At 33.8% G+C, this 25091-nt stretch overlaps 1 protein-coding gene across 1 annotated transcript in view; it reads right to left on the bottom strand.

The window, feature by feature from the left end:
- SCFD1 (sec1 family domain containing 1) overlaps nt 1–25091 on the bottom strand; it is a 49407-nt gene that overhangs the window by 1716 nt on the left and 22600 nt on the right. Inside the window, exons 15-23 of the mRNA XM_030274577.4 lie at nt 18426–18522; nt 15109–15179; nt 14140–14219; nt 13532–13594; nt 12408–12483; nt 10275–10328; nt 5907–5959; nt 3367–3400; nt 2080–2145 (exon numbers count right to left, since the gene is read on the bottom strand). Of these exons, the coding sequence (XP_030130437.4) occupies nt 2080–2145; nt 3367–3400; nt 5907–5959; nt 10275–10328; nt 12408–12483; nt 13532–13594; nt 14140–14219; nt 15109–15179; nt 18426–18522 (594 nt within the window). The remainder of the gene's footprint in view (nt 1–2079; nt 2146–3366; nt 3401–5906; nt 5960–10274; nt 10329–12407; nt 12484–13531; nt 13595–14139; nt 14220–15108; nt 15180–18425; nt 18523–25091) is intronic.

Raw genomic sequence — 25091 nt, 5'->3', positions numbered from 1 at the left:
GTTGATTTTTCTCTTTTTTTATTCTGGAGGAAGATTGATTGAATTTGAGAATAATTAATAAGCTACATCTGTGGAAACAATAGATACTGGAAGTCTACCACATGGAAAAGCAAATTTTGTTGGATAAGACCGTGACACCTGGGAGAGGCACACAGTTTTCCAGGTGGTGGGAGGGAGAATAAAGGTTTTAATTAACCTTCCTTGTTTTTTCAAGAGCAAAGGGCTAAGTTCAATAAAGGTGAGGAAATCTTCCCCCTTGGGAGGTCATCTCCCACTGCTCAAGTACACAGTTTGAGTGGAGAAACATACAGCACACTTCAGCTGTGACAACTGTGATGAAAAAACTCTGTTCACAGGTTCCAGAAGAAGGAGTATGTTCAAATTCTGGCTCTCCATAACATCTAACGTTACCATTTCCATAGCTTTCAGTTCCTTCTGTTTGACAAATGACCTCCTGTTTGCCCTCTTACTCCTCTGAAACTTCAGCTTCCTGACACTTTGTATGCAGTGCTGAGTGTTTAATTTGTCATCACACCAGTGCCCTGTATACACACATACACAGCAAACCTCAGCTCTGTCAGCATGCAGCTACAATCAGGGAAGGAAACTAACCTCTAGGGGATTCAGAAGATTTTTTTTAATAGGAAGTAACAAATAGTCATCCTCTTGGACATCTTTGGGTTCAATATAGTAGCTAAAGAGGTTTTGGGTAGACTAAGGAGCAAGCCAAGTGTTTGCCAATACACTCTGCCACAGGCAGATGCCTCACTGAATTCATTATTGAGGATAGTGACGAGTGCTAAGTAAAATCTAAATTATTTCTTTAATTTACATTCCTCTTCCTATCCTTTCCTCTATCCAGACCAGCTCTGTTTCAAAATGGCTGCCTGTCAGAGGAGAAACGCTCTGACTTTGCATTCTTCAAAATTTACCTGGACATCAAACTCTCACATGCTTTGTAGAATAACTGTTTTTCAATGATTAATGCTCCATATCTACTCTTATGTGTGAAAAGCCTCAATCTACCATAGGGCAGGACAAATGCACCATGAACAGAGTTAAGATCAGGAAGAAAGAATGGTGTGCTGCTTCTGTTAAATAATATATTAGCTTCTTCAGAATCTTACTAAGGTTACTTTGGCATTTTTTTTAATTCCTGGAAAGTGCTTGAATACTACTCCTGCCTCCCAGGAACTGTAATGATTTAGTTATTTTTCTCCATCCACTGATTCTTGGTATACATGTGTTCTACTAGTCTGGCCAGTTGGAACCAGAGAAATGAAATCTGTTATACCAGCATTACATGGTTGATTATGTATTTTCTTACTTGTGCATGTGACACCTTGTATGATTTCTACACAGAATTAAATTATGCAGTTTAATAAGAATGAGCTTCTATTAACTCAGTAGTGAAAACTTCTAACTGAGGGTAAGTAACAAATGCTTAGATATTGGTGCCAATGTGATATTTGCTTTAACAGATAGCACAGTTTTTGCATTTTGTTGGTTTCTGAAACAACATACTTGATGCTCAAGTAAGATTGTTGTACAATAAAATGCTGTTATCTGCAGGTCTGAGTTTGAACTCACTCCATATTGCGAAGCTGCATACAAAAAGGCACTGGGGTATCTCTTTTGCAAGATTTATGAAAACTGAAGAATTCTCAGCAGTTCCTTACTTTCAAGGTTATGATAAGCTACAGCTGCTTTATTTAACACCAGCACACGAAAACTAGTAACATGACTCTAAAACAGGTTAATTCGGTTTGCATCTGCTGACAGTTTTCAACCATGTTGGTGTGTATGAACACAAAATAAAAGAGAATGCAGTTTATTTACTCAACTCCAAAGAGCAACATGAGCAAAGTACCAGAAACAGTAAGTCTTTGTTGGTCTGAATGAGTAACCACAATTTCTACTGATTTCTTACATTCCTTTTTTCCTGGACTCTGTATAGAATCAGGATATTAAGGCTAATTTCATAGAATTTCTCTTCTAAATACTAAATATTACAGAAAACATGCTCTATCTGGTTTCTGTTAGTAAGTTAAGGACTACAACCGACAGAAGTACACATACCTTTATGTAGTCAATAAGATTTTGATATTCAATATAGTTGCCTCCTCCAACTACAAACACTATAGCCTAAAAGGCAACAGAGGTGTTATTAGAGTAAGCATTCAAGTTCTTAAAATTTCAGTAGTGATATACAAGATAATTAAACCTCAGCAAAAATCATCACAATCACACTGCACTCATAAAAGAACTGGATACAGAACCACTGCTTCCTATCTGGAAGAAGGTATCTGAAGTTTTGGTAGGATGCAGAATAGCAAGCTGAGAGCTTTTAACCCGTTACTCTCTTGTATTAAGACATACTTGATACATATACAGTTTCAACACGTACTTTTTTTGTGTCCTGAGATGTCTCCAGTGACCTCAGGAAGAGTTAAAATACCTCCATGGATGTTTATTTGGGCCATAAATAAAATACGTCTATCATAAAGAAATATCCTTTCTCATAATTTTTTCTCTTCCCACCTACTACTGGTAATTTATAATATTACAGGTAAAAGCTATCAGTATTTTCTGGGCTGTGTTTAAAGGAGAATTCATGACTAGAAAAAGCAGACTTAATAATTGTATTATTGTTGTTAACATTCATTATCCAAAACGGTTTGACCACACTATATGAATTTTATATAGACTTCATCTTATTACTGACATTTTTGGTGCGACCATCTGTAGCCATATACATATCTCTAGGATATCATGTAGTATTTCTTTTGCTCCTGAGGATAATTAGGACATCTCATGAGAAATCAGGAACATTTGTATATTGCCAAGCAAATATTTTGTTTATGAAACTTCATAGCAATGAGGTAAAACTTTTTGTATTTGTAAATATTTACATAGTGAAAGTTATATGCATTTGTATGAAATTATAAGATTCATGATTTTGTTTTTTTCCCTTTAACTGCAGAGACTCCTTAATATAGACATCAATGCTGTTATTTAAGGCTGGACAAAGGATTAAATCTAGAGAGCATTCTGAAAATCTGGTCTAAAAATGGGGGATTTAAATTGCTCACTCAATTATGATATTAGTAAATCCGTGTAATTACCTTCAGGAAAATTTTCTACATTTTTTTCTCCAGTAGCAGTTAATACTTACATCGTACTTTGAAGGTGAAAAGCTTCAGAATAACAGCTAATTATAATTAATACTAGATATAATTAGTCTAAGTGCTTTTTAGCAAGTAAGACCTCTCATTTTCTTAATCATTATCATAAAAAATTACTGTACTTCAGGATTTATTTATTTTTAACACATGAACATTGAAAAATAATTTCTATGCAACTTACCTCTTGGAATGGATTTTTATTTCTTGGAACTGAGCTATAAAAAATACAAGACTTCATTACACATTAATAGAAATATGAAAAATGAGCATCATGTACCCATCATATTTATGGACTACTATATAATATTAGACAAAAATATAATATAGAACAATAACTGCTTTTCCATTTGTTATAGAAAATTCATTCATTTTATAAGGCTGAATACATAAATAAATAGGAATTTTACTTCATAATTTCTAATGTTGCTGTTTGAATAATAAGCTTTATGACAACAATTCTTCCATAGCTTAAAAGCTCCAACTATAGTGCTGTTACCTAGGAGCAAATACAATGTGTAAAAAATGTGATCAGTGTTAGCACAACTTATAGCACTTTGCAATCCCACCCCCTGGAATCTTAGCTAGGTAAGCCAGTCACTTTGCAGCACCTGCATATGCACTTACTGATGCTTCCAAATCTCAAAAACTGCTACAGGCAGCAAGTATGTAGGATAAGAATGATTAAGGGAGGAAGAGGGAAATTACAAGTTCAGGTGGTACAGCCTCCTCCATCTGAATACACAGGCAGGTAGCAGGTAAAGGGGGAGAAACCTCTTTTCCTGCATCACCTTGCACCTTCAGGGGAAGGGGAAAGTGAAGAAAAAGCTGTGAAGGGTCAGTCTGCTATCCCACCCTTTGCTCACACACTACCACTGCTCTCCTGCCCTGTACTGGCCTGCAGCCCCAGGTAGACAAATACATCTTAAGTTCTAACATAGCTTAGAACCACTGTATTTTCCCCTTCAAATTACCTTTTCCCCTGTTTCAAGACATTTTCTCTGAGTGACAAAAAGCAACTGACTCAACACAGATCTCAGTGTATCAGAAAAATAGGTTTTAAAATGGAATGGCTATCTCTAATGTGTTGCTTTGGAACATTGTCAGGAATAGCACACACTTCCTGTAAGTAGAACTGTTACCTCTATTCTCTCATTTTTTGAGTATGATACAACAAATCCATACACATTTTGTGTCATCCTCTCAGAGGACAAAGCCTGTTTATACTTGAGGTAGGCTTTACACAGGATAGAAAGATACTGTTTTGCTAAGACTGAATTACAGCAATGCAGTTACTACTCTATTTAAAACACAGTAAGTAGAAATGCCAGTATTTCTTAAAATGGGAATAGATTAGAAAATAAAATCAGAAACTTTTAAATTAAATCCATTAATTATATTATTTTATATCACTGTTTTGTCAAGACATATGTTTTTATTGTCTACAAAAATATTCGAAGGGAGAATTAGATAAACCACTATATGAGTTTTGCTATCTATCATAAATGTGATTTATGATGTAAACTTGAGTTTACATACAAATCCCAAACCAGAAATTTAAAACTATTCTCTATGACGACTATTACAGCTATGCAGAATGCTACATTTATGAACTGCTGTAAATGAATATTTCTACATTGTTTAAAGCAATGTCAGAACTATACAGAGAGGGCAAACAAATATTTGAAAAAAAAACTTTGGCTTGAGTAAAATAAATCTTTGCACTTTTGCAAAAAATCCACCAAAAATGCTATAAAAGCATCACATGTAAGTGACAGTTGAAATCAGAATGAAACATAAAATACTAGTGCTTTTCTCTTTGATAATTTCAAAATTTGCTTATCTTTGAAATTATATAATCTATAATACTTTCCAATAAAACATACATATCATCTAAAATTTATGTCCTCTTACTTTTCATGTTTCAAGAACAAACTAGAGACAGAATTTTCATGCAAATAACTAAAACCAAGCCTGGATCTACTTTATCCACACTGATTCTGTGATAAAGTGATGTAACCAAATGGGATTATTGTTTTTGCACAGGTTCGATGAAAGTTCTTTTTAGAAGGAATATCAAAATTAAGTATCTTCTCTGTTGCTAGGATATTAGATTAGGTGAGACTATCAGACAATTATTAGTTAAAGATACAAAGCAAAAATTAACATTTATAAACTTCTAATGTAATTCCTCTTCCTCTCTTTTACTGGCAAAATAAACTATATTCAAGCCTTCCTTCATATGCACATCAACATAAAACGTGCACTTACCTAAACAAAAGTAAATGCAGCCAAATTTTAATATTTTTTTAACTTATTAACAAATTACTAAAGAAGGGATACATTCAAATCAAAATTGTAACTGTTTAAAGTGACAAATAAATTTTGGTGCACTATCCAATGACTATTCAACTTAACAATGAAAACTCACAAAGTTCCTAAGAAAACAAGTAGTACGACTATGAAGAACTCTAACATTTCTTTATTGCTAAATATTAATGCACATTCCTGTGACTAAATTAACGTAGATGTTAGCACTTGTTTTTTTTGCAGTGTTATAAAATTTTATTTGATTGATCCAAGTTCCCAGATGTGAATTCCTTCAATACCAACTGTCTTGACTTAGAATTAATTATTAAAATAATTACCTTTACAGCAAGTAAAATAAAATAGATTTCTTAAGTTAGTCTTTTCACAGAGTAAAAGGAAAGAAGCAAAACTCACCTGTCACTGCCTCGCAGCATCTTGGGGTCAAAATACCGGTAGTCATCTGTCTCCTATTAAAAAGTATGTTTTTATCTCAAAAGATTGGAATTTTGGCTAATGAATTTTTGCTTGTATATATTACATTACACATTGTTCAAACCAGTATAATTTCCCATCACATCTTTCAACAATAATTGTGGTGTCCACTAGTATTTAAAAAGTGTGTATATAACTGAACCAGTGCAGAATAAACAACAGTGAGAAGCTATGAAGGGTACTATTGAGCTTTTTATTTCTGGTTCACCTAAAATTGACTATCACACACTTTCCAAAAAATACAATGCTTGCATAATAAATCCCAACAGAAAGACAGCATGCAGAAAGAAAAATTGTTACCAGCTTTAGAGGAACACTGATGGTTAGTAACAAACATGAAAATTTTCCAGGTTAGGGAGATCTGCTATTGATTTAACATTATAAAACAAAACACTTTGGCGGCAGTGAGTGCTAAGAACAAGACAGATCAAAATCTGCTACTGTTATGTAACTTATCCTTCTCATGTCATGATTTATGACTACTATTAAACCAAAATTAAGCTCTTGAAGAAGAAATGAGTTCCACAAAAATTTGAAAAGTTTGACTCTCTAAACTACAGAAAAAGAATTTCTTCACATAGAACACTGAGGCACTTCCAATATTTTTATTGGCAACAAGCAGGATTTTTGCCAATTATTATGGACGAAAAACAAAATTTCTTAGTAACTCCTTCTGACAACTTCTTGGCTTTCTCCTGTTTCTATACTACATTTTCATTCAGGCACTGTGAAGTTTAGCTTGTTGATAAACTGCATGCAGAACTACAGTTGATTTTATCTGTGTGCTTACTTGCAAAAACCTTTGAATTCTGATGATTCTGTAGAGTAGAAATAATACTTCTTGAGTAGTAGACAAATTATCTGGGGAATTTACTAGAGCTCACAGAGCATAACTACCTGTAATATTAAAAAGTATTTAATATACATGTGGTGGCTACACACACACAAAATAAATCTATTTGATTTTACAAACTTTTATATAATTACATAAAATAATTCTCTTATCCTGCAGTTTGGCTTTTAAAAAGAAAATAATTTAGATCTAATTTCCACTGAATCTCTGTAAAATACTTTTTGTATGCTCCACTGGGAATTTCAACCTCCAGAGTCTGCCAGCATTCAAGATTTTGCAGCTTCATACCTAAAGGTGGTATAGTGACTCTGGAGTAAAGAGAGAGTTGGGAATGGACAGATATTGATAGACTAAAACTGAGAGATATTTGAGAAACCTTTACCTGGGATAAAGAGATTAACTTTCTCTGCTTATTAGAGTGAATTACAGATTAATGACAGAACTAAAAATCAGAGTTAATAAACATATTACAAACATGTACTCCTGAATGTATTATTGCTGTGTTTTTTCACTGTGGACTTGTATAAGTAGACACACAGAAAGTGGTAAAGCAATAGAAATGTGATAACCTAGGGATTTTCCATTGTTGCTGTTTAAATACACTATTCCTGCTGAAATCAGTGCTGAGGGTGCAGGGAAAAGAAAGCCTAGTAGATTTTATTTTCTTTAACAAATAGCAAGTCTGCCAATAAAAACAAGTGTGTAGCACTTTCCTTACACACAACTGAATTTGTGATTTCCCTAAGCAATTCCAGAAGAAAATAAGTACTTCTGAATGTATAAGCTTAGTTTTCAATATTTCAAATTAAAATGGAAAAAGACCCATGGAAACATCATTGACTTTCATTCTGTATTTGTTTTTCTGGAGAATCTAACAGGACTAATTTGGATTAGAATTTTTGTTTGGAATGCACAAAAGGTATATTCTAAGTAAGTCTGAAAAGTACCATATCCTCTGGTACTGTATTAACCAAAATACAGTTTCATGAATATATATCAAAGTTTATCTATCTACTTCTTAAGTCAATACAAATGTACAAATATACTGTATTGACAGAGGCTAAACCACTTCATAAAGGTTCACTTTTCAAAGATTTTCCTCACTCAGTAATCAAACCATTTCCTGAAATATCCTTAGAAGAATCTCCATAACTCTATAGTAAATCAAATGACATCAAGACGATGCAACTATGTTTTAGTTTAATGAACAGAATATTCCTTTATTAAAATTTGACCTTAAAAGAAATTGCCTAAAATCGTGCTTTTTAACAATAAATATTATTATTTAAAATATCCACAAGTAACTGATTACTTTTAAGGTCATCAAGGAATGTTTCTGGATATGTTTTTCAAGAAAAGGTGTAACTATGGTTAAACAATCTAGAAACATTTTAAAAGTTACAAGATAGTATTATGGCCCATAAGATCTGTTCTAGCTGTTCCTGCTTCTGAAAAACTTGGAAAGCATGGGTGGCATGGACTTATTTGTCCTTGCCAGGGAGACAAAAGAAACAGCAGAGACAAGTAACACACAAAGTGATTGACAACCCCACAGAGTTTTGCACAGGATATAATTCTAAATAGGTTTAAGATTTCAACTGACAATAATATATGTTAATGTTTCTGGTACAACTTGTATGGACATTTCATACATTTCCTTTATTGTTGCAGTTAATATCTAGAAAATAAATTATTTATATTCATTGTAATAATTGCTTGACTTCTCAATAATCTGCTCTAATTTTGCATTACACCTTTTATCTGTATGTATATTTGATACACTGATTACTGTGGTTAATAAGATTTCTTGAACTATAAAGGAGACCTTTTTCTGCGTTGTAAAAAATAAAATCTTGAACTTTTTTCCTCTGCCTTTGTGTTTTGCCTGCAGTGCAGTAGTTTTCTATTCTGGGAAATAGAAAAGGATCCCACACATCAGAAGACGAACAGAAGCCACAATGTGTATTTCTACACATTGACCTTTTCCAGATACAATTTCACTTCTGTTGATAGTACATCAAGTCTAAACACATTCCACAATGACTCTATGCCTTTCTTCCTTTAGCTGAAACTGACTCCCAGACTTGCTGTCAGTTTTCCTGCAGATTAGGAGAAACAGTCTTTAGGGATTGCCTGGTCTCCTATGACTTGAAAAGTGGGACTCCCTATTTTGTACCATGAGTATCGGTCTCTGCCATAGCAGCGGAACAGGAAGCTGCTGACTGACAATTGGCCCAATTGCTGATCTTTTTAAGTGGGAGGATCAATGTTTTCTCCAAATTATCAAAGTTCTGGTAGCTGTTTTCTACTAAGTAAAATGTGAAAAAATCAAGTCAGAAAAAAAATCCTCATATGACTTGTAAACTTCTCTTAATCAACTCTTAAACTTGTAGTCTGAGGAAGCTAATGTTTATTTAAAAACAATTGGTTTATATTTAAAAACAACTGGTTTAATTTTTCACCTTCTTCTAAGTTATCTATAGTTTTAATTTCAGCTTTCTATGGTAAGTGTTCTGGGTGACCTCTGCTGGTTGACTAAATAAAGTTAGCCCCATACATATTTTCCAAGTCTTTCAATCAGGAACAACATTCGTCTAACACTGGAAACAGTGTCAATTCCTGTTTGTTAAGAGAAAGCAAATTATCTGCCAAGAATCATGACATATATAATCTATGAAGTACGGTTTAAGGAAATAAAGAATTACTTGCATGTTCATAATTTTCCTATTTTACCATTATTTTTCTCTCTGTACATACAGTTAATACATGCAGATAAAAGTGGACAAAGAAGAATATTTTTGAATCTACTAACTAGGTCTACTTTTAGTTGTAAGTTCCAGCAAATGCCTTGACTGTGTAGCTAACACATAAGCAATTCAAAAATTTGTAACATATAAATTTAAAATATCTCAGTAAATTTTCACAGAAGCAAGGCAAGAAGAGGAATTTTCTGACAAAAACCACATCTGCTTCCAAACAGAATCACTGAATCAGTAGTAAAATATTTTCCTCTATACAGCAAAGTTTAAAGATGTGGGAAACGTAATCTTCCCTAATACAACTCTAAATATTTCACTTCTCAAATTGTGATCTTTAAAAAAAAAAAACCAAATGCTTCGATGCAAAGAAAATTTCAGTCTACAGCTAATGTAGAAATTTAGGAGTAACAGAAGTTTAGTATAATACAAGTGTAATAAAAGCTCAGAAGAGGAAAAATCTAAAAAATATTAGTTCCAATGAGACACCATAAATTGTCATTGTTTAGACTATTTTAAAGAATGAGGTCTTATTAAATAATTATGAAAATGGTGCTATTCTTGAAATACAGCATGACTGGATTTTTTCATTCATGAAAAAAATTAGCCATAGCATATTACATATCACAGCCTTAAGATTTCATTTGCTCCACCTCTCTATATGAAGGCAATTGTACTCACAGGGTTTGACTTCATCTCCATAAGGTTGTCCAAAATACGTGTGACTGGCAGATTCTGTAAAACATAATTTGAAATGGATGGAATGCTGAAAAGAATGCTGAAAAGAACAATTCCCAGGCTCATTATTACTTATGGAAGAGTTTACAGAGCATCTGAACTACTATTTTAAAAGTTTTCCTCTTATGCTTCATAAAGGTTAAGCTTATTTATTATCACCTAAATTACTTTTCTGTAAAAAAATGCAAACATCTGAGGTGCATATAGCTAGGGGATAAAGATAAGACCTAAAGTGCAAAAAAAGTGTGAAGATAGAACAGAGCTGTATTTAGGTATTACCAACATATGCAGCTGTGATAAAATATGAATTCTTATTAAAAAATACATTGCAGTTAAGGAAAAAATTCTAAAGCTGATGCTGATAATTGTGGGATTCTAAAAAAGAACTAATGTTGTCAAAGAAATGAGTAGAAAAAGCAACCCTGCTAACAAATGGTTGGATGACTGGCAAAGGAATAAACTGAGGTGAAATTCAAGATTACTGTTCCTTATTTAACATGGGAAATGTCAGCTGGGACAAAAGATCTGAATATTAAGGAGTTAAACTACTTCAGTTATAATAAACTGAGGGCGAGGTTACATGGCAACAGGACTGGAAATGAATCTTGTTGACAGAATGTATCAAAAGAGGACATTCCAAAGGATGATCTACATATTACACTGGAAAACTGATGTGAATCCCTGAATTACTGAAGGAAAAATAAAAAGTTATCTCTAACAGAAATACCACAGACCTACATTAGGCTTACAAATGAGAGGAAGAAAGGCTTCTCACCTGGCTACCCTAAAATATCTGGAAAAGAAATAAAAAGCCAGAAAAGGCACATCCTGAAAACATTGGCAAATTGGCTTTTTGCTCAGTCACAGCACAAAACAACGCAAGCCATTTTGTACAGAATAATATTAACTCTTTAAAGCCACACATTTAAAGAAATGACAAAAATGTTTACTACAAGAAGAGGAGGAAGTTTCCTGGAGACTATAATTACTTTTTATTATTAAAAGTAACAGTTTATCTGAAGAGTTCTCTATAAAATATAACACACAGGCAAGCTGCATATTTAAATGCAGAAACCTGAGACCCCAATTTCAAACTTTTCTGTGATAGCGGATACCTTTCATGTATAAATTATGTGTATAACAGGCTGAATAAACAAACAATGCCAATCAAAAGATTAGGTAGGTCAGAAAGATAAACCTTTAGTTAAGATTTCATTTTATTTAGTTCTGATATGTTATATTTCTAATTTAAATTCTGACTCTTCAACTAAATTATAATATGATGAATTTTTTTTCAGTAATCTTGACGTGAAAATACTACAGAATTAAAAGATTTCAAACTCTAAAGAAATATTTACTTATTGCCACCTGATGAAAGTACATTATTGGGAAAATAATGTATCCTCTGTAGAGAAACAGGTTCCTGGGAACCACAATTCAACATTCCAGCTACAAGTTCTACAACCAGTTCTTTTTTGTTGTTGCTGTTTGTTTTCTTTGGTAGGGGTGTACACTGACATGCAAGTTTTGCTCAGAAATATTTAGTTAATATAAAGTTAAGTGAATATTTGAAGGTGGTCATGTCATTATAAATATATTTGCATTTTCATGCACATTACAAGATTATGGTTGCTGTACATTACACTCACATGGGAAAAAAAGAAATGTTTGAATTGTAAGTAAACAGAGAACTAACATTTTCAGCCTTTTAATCACTCTGAAATAGATTAACTCAATGCATGTAGTTCTAAGTAAAGATACAGATAGTTATATTTTTTGGTTTATTGTTTGTTGTTTGAAAGCCTAATCTACGTTGAGTATTCCACAGCTGTTCTTTTTATAATGCTGAAATCAGTCTTAAATGCTACAAAGAGATCTTCAAAGAAAATGTGAATTATTTGTTACTTATTTGATATCTGGAAGTTACAAAGCAATAGATCTATCCATAAGCAGAGATTTATGTTTACTTTTTTCACTGTACAATGAATTTTATTAATATGACAGAGGTACTGAAATTTCTTTTTCCAAATGTTCACAATAGTCATGATAGACTTTTAAATTGTTTTTTAAACTTACTTGTTGCTTCAGTACCAAGTTCTTCACTCCTTCCATTACAAACTGTGATCCCGTATTCATAACACGTGAAAACAGACTGAAAAAACAAAATAAAGGTGATGTGCAAGATATTTTTGTTTTTAATTTGTATTCTTAAGCTTTTTACTGGCATCGAATTCCAAATAAAGTCAATAGGACCTAAGTGCCAAGTAGTTCAGTTTGTCATAAAATATATTCTTCATATCACATGGCAATCAAGTGTATGGGAATACACTTGTAGTCTACCAGATAGATCCTCACCTATCGCTGGGAGCCTTGGACTCTAGTCTTTAATCCACTGAATAGTTTATTTTACAACTTCAGTAACATAAGGATGTGAGTGCTCCTTTCAAGTGGGTATCCTAATGAGCAGGGTTAACAGAGATGCTGAGTGTCTGCAACAACCCAAAGAGCAATTTTCCCAAGTGAAACAGCACCCAAATCCTCTCTAACCATACTGTGCCACAGATTCCTTATGGCAGTGACAGGGCATTCCTGAAAGTAAAGTTGGCAATGAAACTGAAATCCTCTGAAGATTGGAAAGACCCTAGTCCTACATCCTGTATGCGATATATGTAACCTTAGCACAGTAATTTTTTTTGTGTGTGTCTTGAAATAAGTAACTACACCTTTCAACAAGCAGTCAGATGCCCAGTCCAGCACACTCCAGTGTGTTCTTGCACCCCTGACAGTCTCCAAATCCAGGAGATTTTTATATAGGAGATATATATTCAAATGATTTTGAATATATAGGGCTGTTTTTATCTTCTGCCACTGACAACTTAAAGCTCAAGGTGTAGCTGACACAGATCCACTTCCTGCTGCTGAATTCCTCTCCTGTGAGAGTGCATTTAATGTGCAGGTGCAGAGAGCATTGTATTGAGACAATCTGTGAATTTAGTCACAGATTCTTTAATTTTCCTCTCTGTGTGTGTACTATGCACTGTCAAGGGGAGAGGAGTGCTTTTAATTGTCAGTAACTTAAAAACGTTACAAATAGGGAGATGTTTTGTTCCAGGCCCTGTATAACACTAACCACACTTTCAGCACTACTAAAATAATATAAAATAACCCAAAGGCTTACAAAAAATTAATCAAAAGCATACCCCAAAGGTTTAGGTGTAGCGTTTCCATAGCTGGTTGGAGCTGAAGCCATCTTAGTAAAAGCTCTGTAAAAGCAGGGATAGAAGTCAAATATTTATCTCAGGCACATACTGCTGTAGAATGTTCCACCTAGTCATCTGACAGTGAAAAAACTTCTGCATTTCAAACTCTTTCAGGAAGTAACTATTTATTATATGCGTCCCTCTTGCCTACAAATACAATAGAAGTTAGATTTTATAGTTAAAAGACAAAGATTTCATGCAAAAACCATGTAAAACAACAATAACTGATATCCAACATGACTCCTTGGTATGAGCTAAAATAACTTTGGAGACTGAACCAGCACAACTTTTCAATTAATTCAGTAAGTTGTTTCTGTCCTGGATCATTAAGGACACTACTACGTGTCATGTTCTATAGTGTTCTGGCACTACTGGAGCTTAGTTTTAAAATAAGACTTGCATGTGTTACCATAACAATGACAGTAAAAAATTATACTAAATGAATATTTAAGGATATTTTAAGAGAAGTAACACATAATTCCTGAATACAATGCTGCATTCTATATTAACCAGTTATCCTCATATAGGAGAAAAAAGAATTTACTTACTTCCATTGTTTTATGTAGCTCAAAGGAGCGAGATTACAACCTGCATCCATCAATGCTTTTTTATACTGCTCCAAGTCAATCTGAAATCATAAAGTGGAAAATTATATAAGGTTGAAGCTACTCTTAACCCCATGTACAAAGACAAGATATCCTTATCTAAATATTAAATAAGCAGTGCAAAGTTATAGCATTGACAAAATTAAAAAGTAATTATGCATCTTAACTCCATTTCCTACCAAGTATGGAAATGCAATTTGAAATTAAATTTGCCATGAGCAGATCCTATTAAACTGAAAAGTGTTGGTGGAATTAAATCCTGTGCACTTTTAGATATGGAACAGTCTTTACACTAGCACCAACAGAATGCTGGTTTCTGTGAAATGTCAAAAAGTAAATAATAAACAAAGAGGAGCTAATCTACATTAATACAAATACTTTCTATTTGCCTAACCAAACATTATTTTCCACCAGATAATGCTACATTTTAAGAGTTTTCCTTGAAATTAATCATTCGGAGTTCAAAAGAAATTTGAAGAAATTGCTTCCTGAATTATTCAAATATTGGCAGTTGTATTTCTCCTTCATTCACCTGCTAGTCAACTGACTCAATCATTCTTGAATATATGAAGATGGAGTGAAACAAGTAGTATTTTTGTTTTGCTTTACCTACTTCTTTGAGCAGTGGAGCAGAGTAACAGAAATTATGCTAAGATGTGTCTTGCAGTAACTCTGATCTAAATATGTCGCAATATAATATTCCTCCTTACTAGTCATTAATATGCTTTGAAATGGTGGCTTAAGCTTTGTGAACAGATTTCCTGGCAGTAAGAAAAAAATTATTTAAAGTTTTAGAATTTCCTGGGCATTTCATACTTCCCTTTGCAAAGAAACAGAAATATCTGCTTAGTGCTGAAATGAAAATCTTTTGTGGTAGAATTTGGTGTTGAAAGCTGTAAAGAACATAAGTACCTCTGAAGGTGCCTGAGCTGAGCTTATGTAATAGATGAGAAATAATCGCATTTTGTCTTCAGGAGTTCCTGCTGCAGTAAGAAAGAAAGAAAAAAAAAAAAATTAAAAACCACAATTGTAACTATGCTGCTACATTAACTGCTCTTCAGCAGCCATACATATGTACATGCAGATCTTTAGTTATGACAATAAATGTTATTGAAAACCACAGCCTTCTTCAATGTGTAAAATGGAAGAAAGACATACAGCACTTTTATTAAGAGTTGGGTTAGATGTGCTCATTCTTTCTGCAAGTTTTACACTTCCCCCTTTTATTTTCAGTAAATATTATTCTTTGTATAACATACTAAATAGATTATGAAGAGAAATCATGACTTGTTTAATGTGAGATTGCAAACATTATCTGGAAGTAGGTCCACAAAAAAGCAGACTAAAGAAAAATCATAGAAGTAAAAGCCACAGCATATTATGTTTTAGCACTACAATTTGCTTACACAGCTCTATGGCTCACTGTACTGAAATACTTGAGGGCTGCAGAAGCACTTATATGAACCTCTAGTCAGGAGAAAAATCCCTCAACTTCCAACTTGCCTTCAGAAAGGATTTCACCTCCTAAATCCTCTTTTGTTGGAGAAAAACACTCCCTATTCTTGGGAAGCATTATTCATATGTAATAAAAATTCATCTCTCCCAGATCAAGAGGTTGATGTAGCCACTACTTAGACTATAAACTATTACATCAGATTTTGAATACCATCTTTTTTATTTTCCTAGAACAGAATCACTGTTCTAGAAAGACAAGAGTTTCAAATGAAGTTTTCAGAAGAACAACTTCTCAAAACAAACATTTCAAATTAAAATTCATTATAAAATCCTGATACTTTTAGTACAATATTTTATAAGACTGCACTTTCTTGTATTTGCGGGTAAGAAAATTACTTTTTTTCCCTGTTTTTCTTTTTCTGTATTGTTTGTTTTGGGTTGTTTTCCCCTACTATGGAATGTGGATTATGTCAGCAGGAGACCATCTGATTTAATCTGCAACTTTTATTTATAAGTGAGCATATATTTAGTCTGGCAGAAGTTAAGAGTAAGTGCTGTCATAATGAGCATTTATGACTTGGTAAAATCTTCTCTGCAAAGTAAGTTTTACTAACCTTTACCAAACAATAGTAAGTCAGAAGATCAAGAACTTGAAGAAACTTTGTATTATCTAAACCAAACGCCAGCTTTCAAGGTGGAGATCCACCTGGAATTCACTTGGGCAAAAAAAGCTGTGATAAACAGCTGTAAGACTCAGGTTAATTGCCTGTCAAATATTCACTACTTTTTTCTAGACTACGATCTGTGACAGCACAGAGAGGCAAACTGCTCAACATTCTGAAGACAATCTACTTTGGCAAAAAAAGGGGACCAATTTTATATTTGGTTGAAAAATCAGCAGGCAGCCCCTAGCTCCCATTTTATCACTACTCCAGGGTGTGCTAATATCCACTAAACTGGGAGGCAGTTAATAGTCCTGAGTAGTAGGTAAGAACACAGTAACAAATGGGAGGCTGAAGCCTGAAACTCTTAAGTGGTCACATCTAAGTGCTTTTATCAAGAGCTCTGCAGATCCCATCATCCACAAGACAAATATCCCCACATATAATGCCAATAAATAATCCACCAGAAACACGGGAAGACTGGATGTATTATTCTTTAAAAATGTTTTCTGATGGTATTTCTCAACGAATCACACAATATGAGGCTGGACAGTTTAACAAGACAGCATGCCTGAAATAATCACTGTGATTTAACTTAAGTCTTTTTCTTACATGAACTTAAACTTAGGCAATGCCTATAAAATGCTAACATAATACTGTGAAAATGTGAATACTTAGCTTATGAAGAAAAACTCTAGCTTGTGAATCATATCTTTCTCTTGTGTAAAACCCAGGAACCTTGCTAATAGGAATGTTGGTAAGATACATCAGGCTTGGAAAACCATTTGCTCTACACTGAACTTTAAAAAGGCATAATAAAAGTACAGATTATGCACATTCTTATTAGCTTCAAATAAAAATGAATCTATGTACTCAATTACAGGTTGATGACTGACATTAGATTTCCTTAAAGTTTATTAGTTTCTAGACTTGACCCATTATGAGATCTTTAAAAGTTTAGCTCAGATTTCTACCAACTGTGCACTATTTCTCCTACTGCCTTTTGATTATATAGCATGGACACTATTCAAAGATTTTTGTAGAATGTCAGCAGGATGTATATATACTCTTTCTATAAATATGAATCATTATACAAACTCCAAGCAGGCATTAAGCTCAGTATGTAGCTGTAAGACTACAGACATAATCATGCAGTAACAAAACGTTTTCTTAAAGAGCACACTGGAAAAAGAGCAGGAACCCTGGGTCTCTAAATGCTTGAGGTTTGCCAACATAATTGCCAGTATGCAGACAAGTCAGAGATCATAATTTAAGCTTTAGAATTTTGCTCTGCATGTTGTTTTCTTCCAGCCAACTGGTATCAAATCATACTGAAATCCATCAGAGGGTTATGACACACAACAGGCTGCGACAGATTGAAAGAAGAATTGATGTTGGAATAGTACAAGAAGCTGAGAAGTCATTTGGTCCAGCTTTTCTGAGAAAGACCCCCAGTGACCCCTGCTAATAGGGAACCTGAGCACCCCTGGTGTGCAATGCTCTGATATGTGTGACCCATATCTGACACAAAAGCTGGGATGCATTGCTCGTGCTCTTACATGATGAAAAGAGACACGCCACAGCTGAATCAACACATGCAAAGCTTCAGGTGAGTCCCAGTGAACTGGCCAATTCGCATCTTGTGCCCCTTCTCTACACTTGTCCCATTCATCTCTGTCCTCACAAAAGCACAAGCTACCTACATTACAGTCCCTTGATCTAATCAAATTCTATAAAGTTTTCATTGTGTTTGTGAGGTATGTATATGTTATAAAACAAGCAGTAGGATTTTAAAGAATTAGTATTGTTCAGACCACAGAATGCCATGCTACACTACTAAATACCAGAAAAGCACAAAAAATAAAATATACTGACCTTCAAAAATAAGGGGTTAGGATAAGATTTTAGTAGAGCTGCAGAAGCAGCTAATATTTTGGATATTACTCAACTGAAGCATTAAACTTTCTAGACTGCTACTGAAGATCAATCAAAAGCTGTTTTCTTTACACATCTTGCACAGATTGACCTTTACCAACCCTGAAATCCAAGCAGGTATAGATTTATTGTATAGCTTAACAAATTTTATACCAAGTTCAGATTTAAAGTACTCACCATCTGGGTCAGAAATCATGTCCAGAAGAGATTTATCCAGAGTGGATTTGCTCATTATTTTTTCTTCATATTCAAAATAAACATCCAGCTTTCGACTCTGTTTAAAAGTAAGTGTTCAGGTTAACATCTTAAAATTGTGAAAGAATATTTATTTTCTCTTTTAAGAGGTATGTAGTTTAAATTATAAATATATTTTTTAAAATTTTATCTTTAAATAAATTATCAGTAAAAGCAACTAATGCTTGCATTATAATATGCTTTTATTAACTCTCAGAAAATTGATGTGTAATTATCATACTAAAAGTGAAAAAGTTAAGCAAGGGGTGTCTGCTGTGAATACTGATCTGGAAGAGAAGCTTTCTTTTCAACTATGGCTTTGCCACAGCTGAAAACTACATGCCATCATACCCATTGCTATGTTGTAAAAGGAAAAAAATAATGGTCAAGAGATTATTATGTCAAATTTATTCTGAATCTCCAGGCTCTCATACCACAAATCAATTATTCAATGCAGATAAATATGGAAAATTCCCTTATACATTAAGGCATCATCCTGAAGAAATGTTGGCAACTGCCAACTTGGGCTGGTACTGAAATACCACCTCAGAGCAAAGGCTTGCCATAATTCACTCACACCAAAGATGGATAAGTTTATAATTAGATTATCTTGTTAACACTGGAAAAGAAGTCTCTCATTATACAATGAGACATCTAGATATTGTGAAAATCCTTTTTACGGAGGATGGGACTAAGGGACGGGGGGACTAGGGGACAGGATGGGCATGAGGACTATACAAAATTATTGAGGCAAAAGCTCAAGACATCACATGGCCATGCAAGTAATGACTACATTGCAGCACATCTGCACAAACAGACAAGCTTTGCACTTATCGATCATGATCTTACAGGCTAAAAATAGAAAAGTGCACTCCAGAACTTATTTTTAAATGTTCCATTACAATGCAGATCATTATGTGTGTTTGAACATTAAAATGTAGCATCACAACCAATGTTACAGCTACTCAGCTTACAAAACCATAGTATCTGGTAACTAACTAAATCCTGATGTTTGAACACATTCAGCTATGGATTGGCTCAAACAGAAGACTGGCAGAGTGGATCTCCATCTCGCTGTTTTGGAAGTATGTCAGCTCCACATCATTGCTGCTGTGAGACTGAAATGATATTGCCAGAGTGAGCAAGAGTCACCTTGCTTTTCTAGGGTTAAATGATTTGAGAAATTTTGCCTGATAATGTCAAAGCATTTAAAACTGCTGTGGCATCTTTTATGCAGTGCAGTAGTTGTTGTAATGACAGTACATAAAAACTTCTGAAGTCTTGTTTTCACATTTTTTTTCTGAATTCTACTAACATTATTCCTGAGAACACAAATAAAAAATAATTTAAAAAAAGTTATTTTACCACATCTCAAAAAAAAAAAAGGTACTTCTCTAGCCTAAGGCTATCAGGATATTTCACCTTCTGAGTACTGTAAACTCCTCAACAAAAGAGCTAGAGAAGAGAAAACAAAATAAAAAAGATAGTAATTACAAGAATATTTTTATATTGAAAGCATATGGTGGTTAGCTTATGATGCAGGTAGCTATACAATGCTTCCATTTCTCAGTTATCACTTATTGAACTCCTTGACAAGAGCAGTTACTTGCAAAGCAACAACTTAAAGCTTCTGTGGATGCTTGCAATTACAGCTTATAAAGTAAATTACCACGAAGAGGACTCAGACATAACCCCTGCTACTTTTAAAGAATGTCTTCTGTTGATTCAGTGACTATGACTACATAGAAGTTGCATGAAATGAGAAAAAAAAAAAAAAAAAAGGACTAGAGCTTCTTTCAAGCTGTATTTACCTTGAGCTTATGTTAAAAGAGTGGTATGAAGTCTGAATAGAACTGAGTTACCAGCCTTTTTTCAAGACCTTACATCAGATGCAATTTGGTATCTGGTAAACCATGTGAGACCTCAATTCTACAGTGCCTTGGAGATTTTATGTGTTACAGTTTCCTTAATTCTCTCTATAGACATAAAACAATTGTGAAGAAACTAGTACAATTTTTAAAGTATTTTCATAACATTCACTTGCTTTTTGTGTTTTATCTACATTAGTATCTTGTTATGTGAGGCTAAATTCAATGTTTTTAAGTTTAAAATATCTTTCCTTGACAAAAGGCATCCAATAAAAAGGGGATTGTCTTGAAATGTGGAAACTTGATCTTTTAAAGTTAAATATATTACTGTTGAATTTGGCAAAGCCTGTATTATCTTAGCTGGTGATCTGTTTACGAGAAATTTATTCAGATGGCATGTAAAAATGTACAACATAAAAAGATTCACTGACTCTCTGTATTTGTTTACAGATCAACTTCTAAATAAAATTTTGTAATTCAAACATCAATTACTTTCAATTTTAAGAACACATTGACATTTGTTAACTTACTTGGAGCACACATTAGGTAAAATTCTTCTCAGACATGTGCAACTTTATGAGTGTTTGACTATGGCTGCTGAACAAAACAGATTAGCAGCAGCAAAGACAATTCAGTGGTTGCATGTATGTGCTATACTTTGAGCCTAAACTGAAACATTAATGATACACGTACACTCACTGTCTTCAAAAATTTGGCACAATTACTTTTGAAGCATGAACTCAGCACTCTTTGAAGGAAAAAAACCCAAACTGAAAATCCCAAAACTTCAGGTCCACATTTTTTTTTCTATCTGCTGTCTATTTCTTTTCTATCCACAATAGGGACATCAGAGGTAAGCAGCAATGTAAAACATTTGAGACTCTGTCTGATGTGACAAAATAAAGAGATGGATCAAAACTGTAAGTCTACTCAGCTGCTTCTTCACTAGATAACCAACACAAGTTACTAGCAAAGATCTAATTAGGGCAATATTTTTCTTATATTGGTTTGGTAGGAATTAGGTGGACACCTAATCAAATTTTGTATGGGTTACAAGCCTTAAACACTACTAGTTACCTTTTGATAGATAGCCCAGATATGCCACATCAATGAGACAGTTACTTCTCGAAGAGCCAACTTGTCTAACAGGTGCTTAAGAAGCAGATGTCCCATTTAATTTAAATAAATGCAATTTTGCTCACTCAATGGCAAACTCACAGACATGCCAAGAGGAAAAGCTGGGGAATAGGAGCTAAACAATCCTGTAGATTCAACAAAAAACACAGCAAAGAATATGTTCTTATGGGTGCCAAACTGGCAAGCAATGTGAAGAAAATCAATACTAATAAAAACCAATAAAATAAAGTTGCATTTACATTTACAGTTATTCCTTTTCTGCCACCTGCTCTTGATTTTCTACTATGACATCTTGTACCATACCAATCTCATTCAAGAGACCTTTCTGGCTGCCCTTTCAGGAACAGGATTCTGTACTGCAGTTAAAGTGTAACACTTCGGCTTGCTTTTTGAAAAAAATATATTTGTGAAAGCTTTCAATTTATCCTCTTTAGAAACAGGCTGTTCATAAACCAAAACTTATTTTAGGAAAAATTACTGAAGTGCATGGGAAAGTCTACTTGAGCACTGTACTCCAAAACACAAAATTCCTTCTTTTTAAAGCAAGTAAGTGGAAGCAGGATCCATTAAAATCTCTTAGAGGGTAATTTTTGTAAAGACTTGCTGGAAGCTCTTCTATGCTCTTCTATGCTCTTTACATTATAAAAGTTCTTAATTTTAGTGCAAGAGAATATGCAAAGAGAGAAGACATTTTCTAAGAAACTATCTGAGGTCTTTTTCAAAGATGCTGACAGAGAACAACCAGAAATAATTGCCTCCAGAATGAGGGAGGCTGGTCAGGTAATTATAGTGTGCTGCTATTGAGAGGAAGAGAAACTCTGGCAGAAGGCTCCGAGTAGCAGACACAGCCAATTCCTTTTCACTGAACTGCATAGAATGATGGTAGGAAGGTCACTGTAGCTGAACTCAGAAAAAGCTGCTGTTACTAGGTTACTGAATTATCAGTTCTGAACTACAGAAAAACAGCCTGGCCCACTATGACATACATATTTCACAAACACATACCATTTCACATGGTGTAAGACCGAAATGTAACCTTATTTAAAACCGAGTACTTAAAATAGTGGAATTCCTTTAAAAATATGAATTTGAAAACTTAAAAGGCTATTGTCACTCCCTATTAAGGGGATGCCAATTAAGAGATCATTCTAAGTATCAGACTTTGAGATCAAGCAGAAGTAGAGATACATAATAAAACCATGTAGGAATTAAAAAAACCCTTAACCAAACAAACACAAGTAATTTAAGACAGACAACAATACATATAAAAATCTGCTACTTTCACATCTGTAGAATTCTAGAAAGAGGTTAACTAATCTATCCCCAACCATCATTTTAGAAAATTATGTGTGCATCTTTTTGTATTCATGATCTAATATACATCAATAATTCTATTCATATTAGAATGACATGCAAAGATAAGCAGTACTTGAAACTTTAAAGCAGCTAGATAGGCAACCCTAGATCTAAATCTGTTATCTGTTGGGTCCATTCCTTCAGTCACCAGTTTCAGCACAGGAAAAACCAATAAATGCAAAACAAGGATGCATTTGTTCTATGCACAGACAATAAATACTTGATGGTTTGCTTCTTGAAAAAGTGATGCATACTTTCCGTTATTTCACTAAAAACTTAAGCCAAAAAACTGCCAGGAGCTGCAAGTAAGTGATTAATTTCTGGTTTCCTCTTGCTGTGAATTAGAAAATGATCCAAGAGAATGTGGAAAGCAGCTGTAAACTTAACATTAAAATATGACCACAAGAAAAGCTAAATTCACTTAGTGTATCTAAAGCAGGTCTTGTTACATTCTTTGCATATGTAATGAAGAAAAATATTCAAATAATTAATATAGTAAAACCCCATATTGGATAATGCAAATAGTCTATTTTAAAGAATGAATGCACTTCCTGATTATTTTAGAAGTGACCATACAGTAATCTGAAGAAGAGCATGGTGTCTCACTACCTCCTCATGTCCTCAGCACTTACTTGCAAAAAAAAAATTCAGCCTTATCCTAATCTGGTTTCATTATTTAACTGCGTATAAAAGCTATTAACCACAGAGTCAATGTCTCATCAGAATTTCTTTTAAAAGTACTGGATGAGACACTTTTTGAGAGCATTTTTGAGGAATCCATTAGGTAGCATAACATCCTGCATACTAAAATTCCACAGCTCAAGATTGAAAGATACTTTTTCTAACACTGGAGGGTGAAAAGAGAGGAGAAAATGGTCAGGAGAAAGCAGTTGGAATAAATTTTACATTGATTCAGTTAAAAGGCTTTACCATAGGCAAATTTCAATAGAAAAAACATATTGGTCTATATTAGTTTAACACAATTTCCTAAATATCTGGAGACAAACTGATGCTTTCTATATCAAAAGAAAAGATGATGGAGATGTACATTATCAATATATTGAAGAAACTGCATGGCCATTTGTCTCACAATTTTCTTTTCTTATACAGTAAGAAGGTAAAGAGCCTGAGTACTTTGCAGTACCAGAATTAAGAATCATGGAGGAATGGACCACCACTCCTAGGGCACTCGTTAATAGCAGGCTCCCTATCAGAGCAGCAAGCCAAGGGCTTGCTGAGTGCCCAGATAAGGCAATTCCTTCCACCTCTAGGTAATCAAGTGTGTTGCTATCATTTAATGCATCTGACTCCAGCTCATTGCCAACAGGATACTGGAAAGCCAAACTGATGTTACTGCCGTTTTACATCTTGCTCTGAAACTTGTTTTCCAACCAACAAATCATATATAGAATACTACTGGTCTAGGCCTGCCATTATCATGCCAGTATCTTTCCTGGAAAAATTAATTTATAGCCAGGGCATCAAAATATTAATATTGTTGACTTCAATTCTTTTCAGTGGTATCAAAGTACTGCTTTTAAATTGTCATATATGAAACTTGACATACCTAATAGTGTAAAAGCCCATATACTAGCTCCTACAGTAATGAGCTAAGCACAGACACTTACTACTTCTTCTCCAATTTTATAAATATGTAAAATTAATTTATTAATTTAATTGCAGAATTAATCCTTTGTTCATATGGACTACTTAAAAAATTCAATAACAATAAGTGAGGGCAGATCTTACATTATTTACAAATGTTAAAGGCAGATTCAAAACATGGTAAAACTCTCTAATTACCGATTTTCTTGAGAGATTTGATGTGGTTTTCTTGAGAGACTTGGTCTTTTAAACACCTTCAAAAACTGAAAAGAATTTCAGTGTTTCTGAAAGTGTCATCTACAATTTCTGTTTTCATGCTGAGAAAACATCTAACATAGACCCTGCTGGAAAGATGACTTCAGTAACTTGCATCATTACTGCCACATCTCTGGGTATGAGAAGTCAATGGTGCCCTTCTGACAAACACATACAGAACATTACTTAGACTGAAGTAATGAATTGCCATGATGCATCTTAAAAATAAACAAAACACTTCCATCATAAACCTATTTTTGAAAGATTTCAACCCACAATAACAGTTGTGGCCACCATTAAAAAAATGAGAATATACTAGCAAATTCTGATAAGAAAAAAGCTGGTGTTCTTTGCTTCCCATGCAGAGGCATTCAAAATTCATTCTTTC

Source organism: Taeniopygia guttata, chromosome 5 (genome assembly GCF_048771995.1).
Source record: "Taeniopygia guttata chromosome 5, bTaeGut7.mat, whole genome shotgun sequence".
NCBI lineage: Eukaryota > Metazoa > Chordata > Aves > Passeriformes > Estrildidae > Taeniopygia > Taeniopygia guttata.
This window is presented reverse-complemented; position numbering and strand designations above follow the sequence as displayed.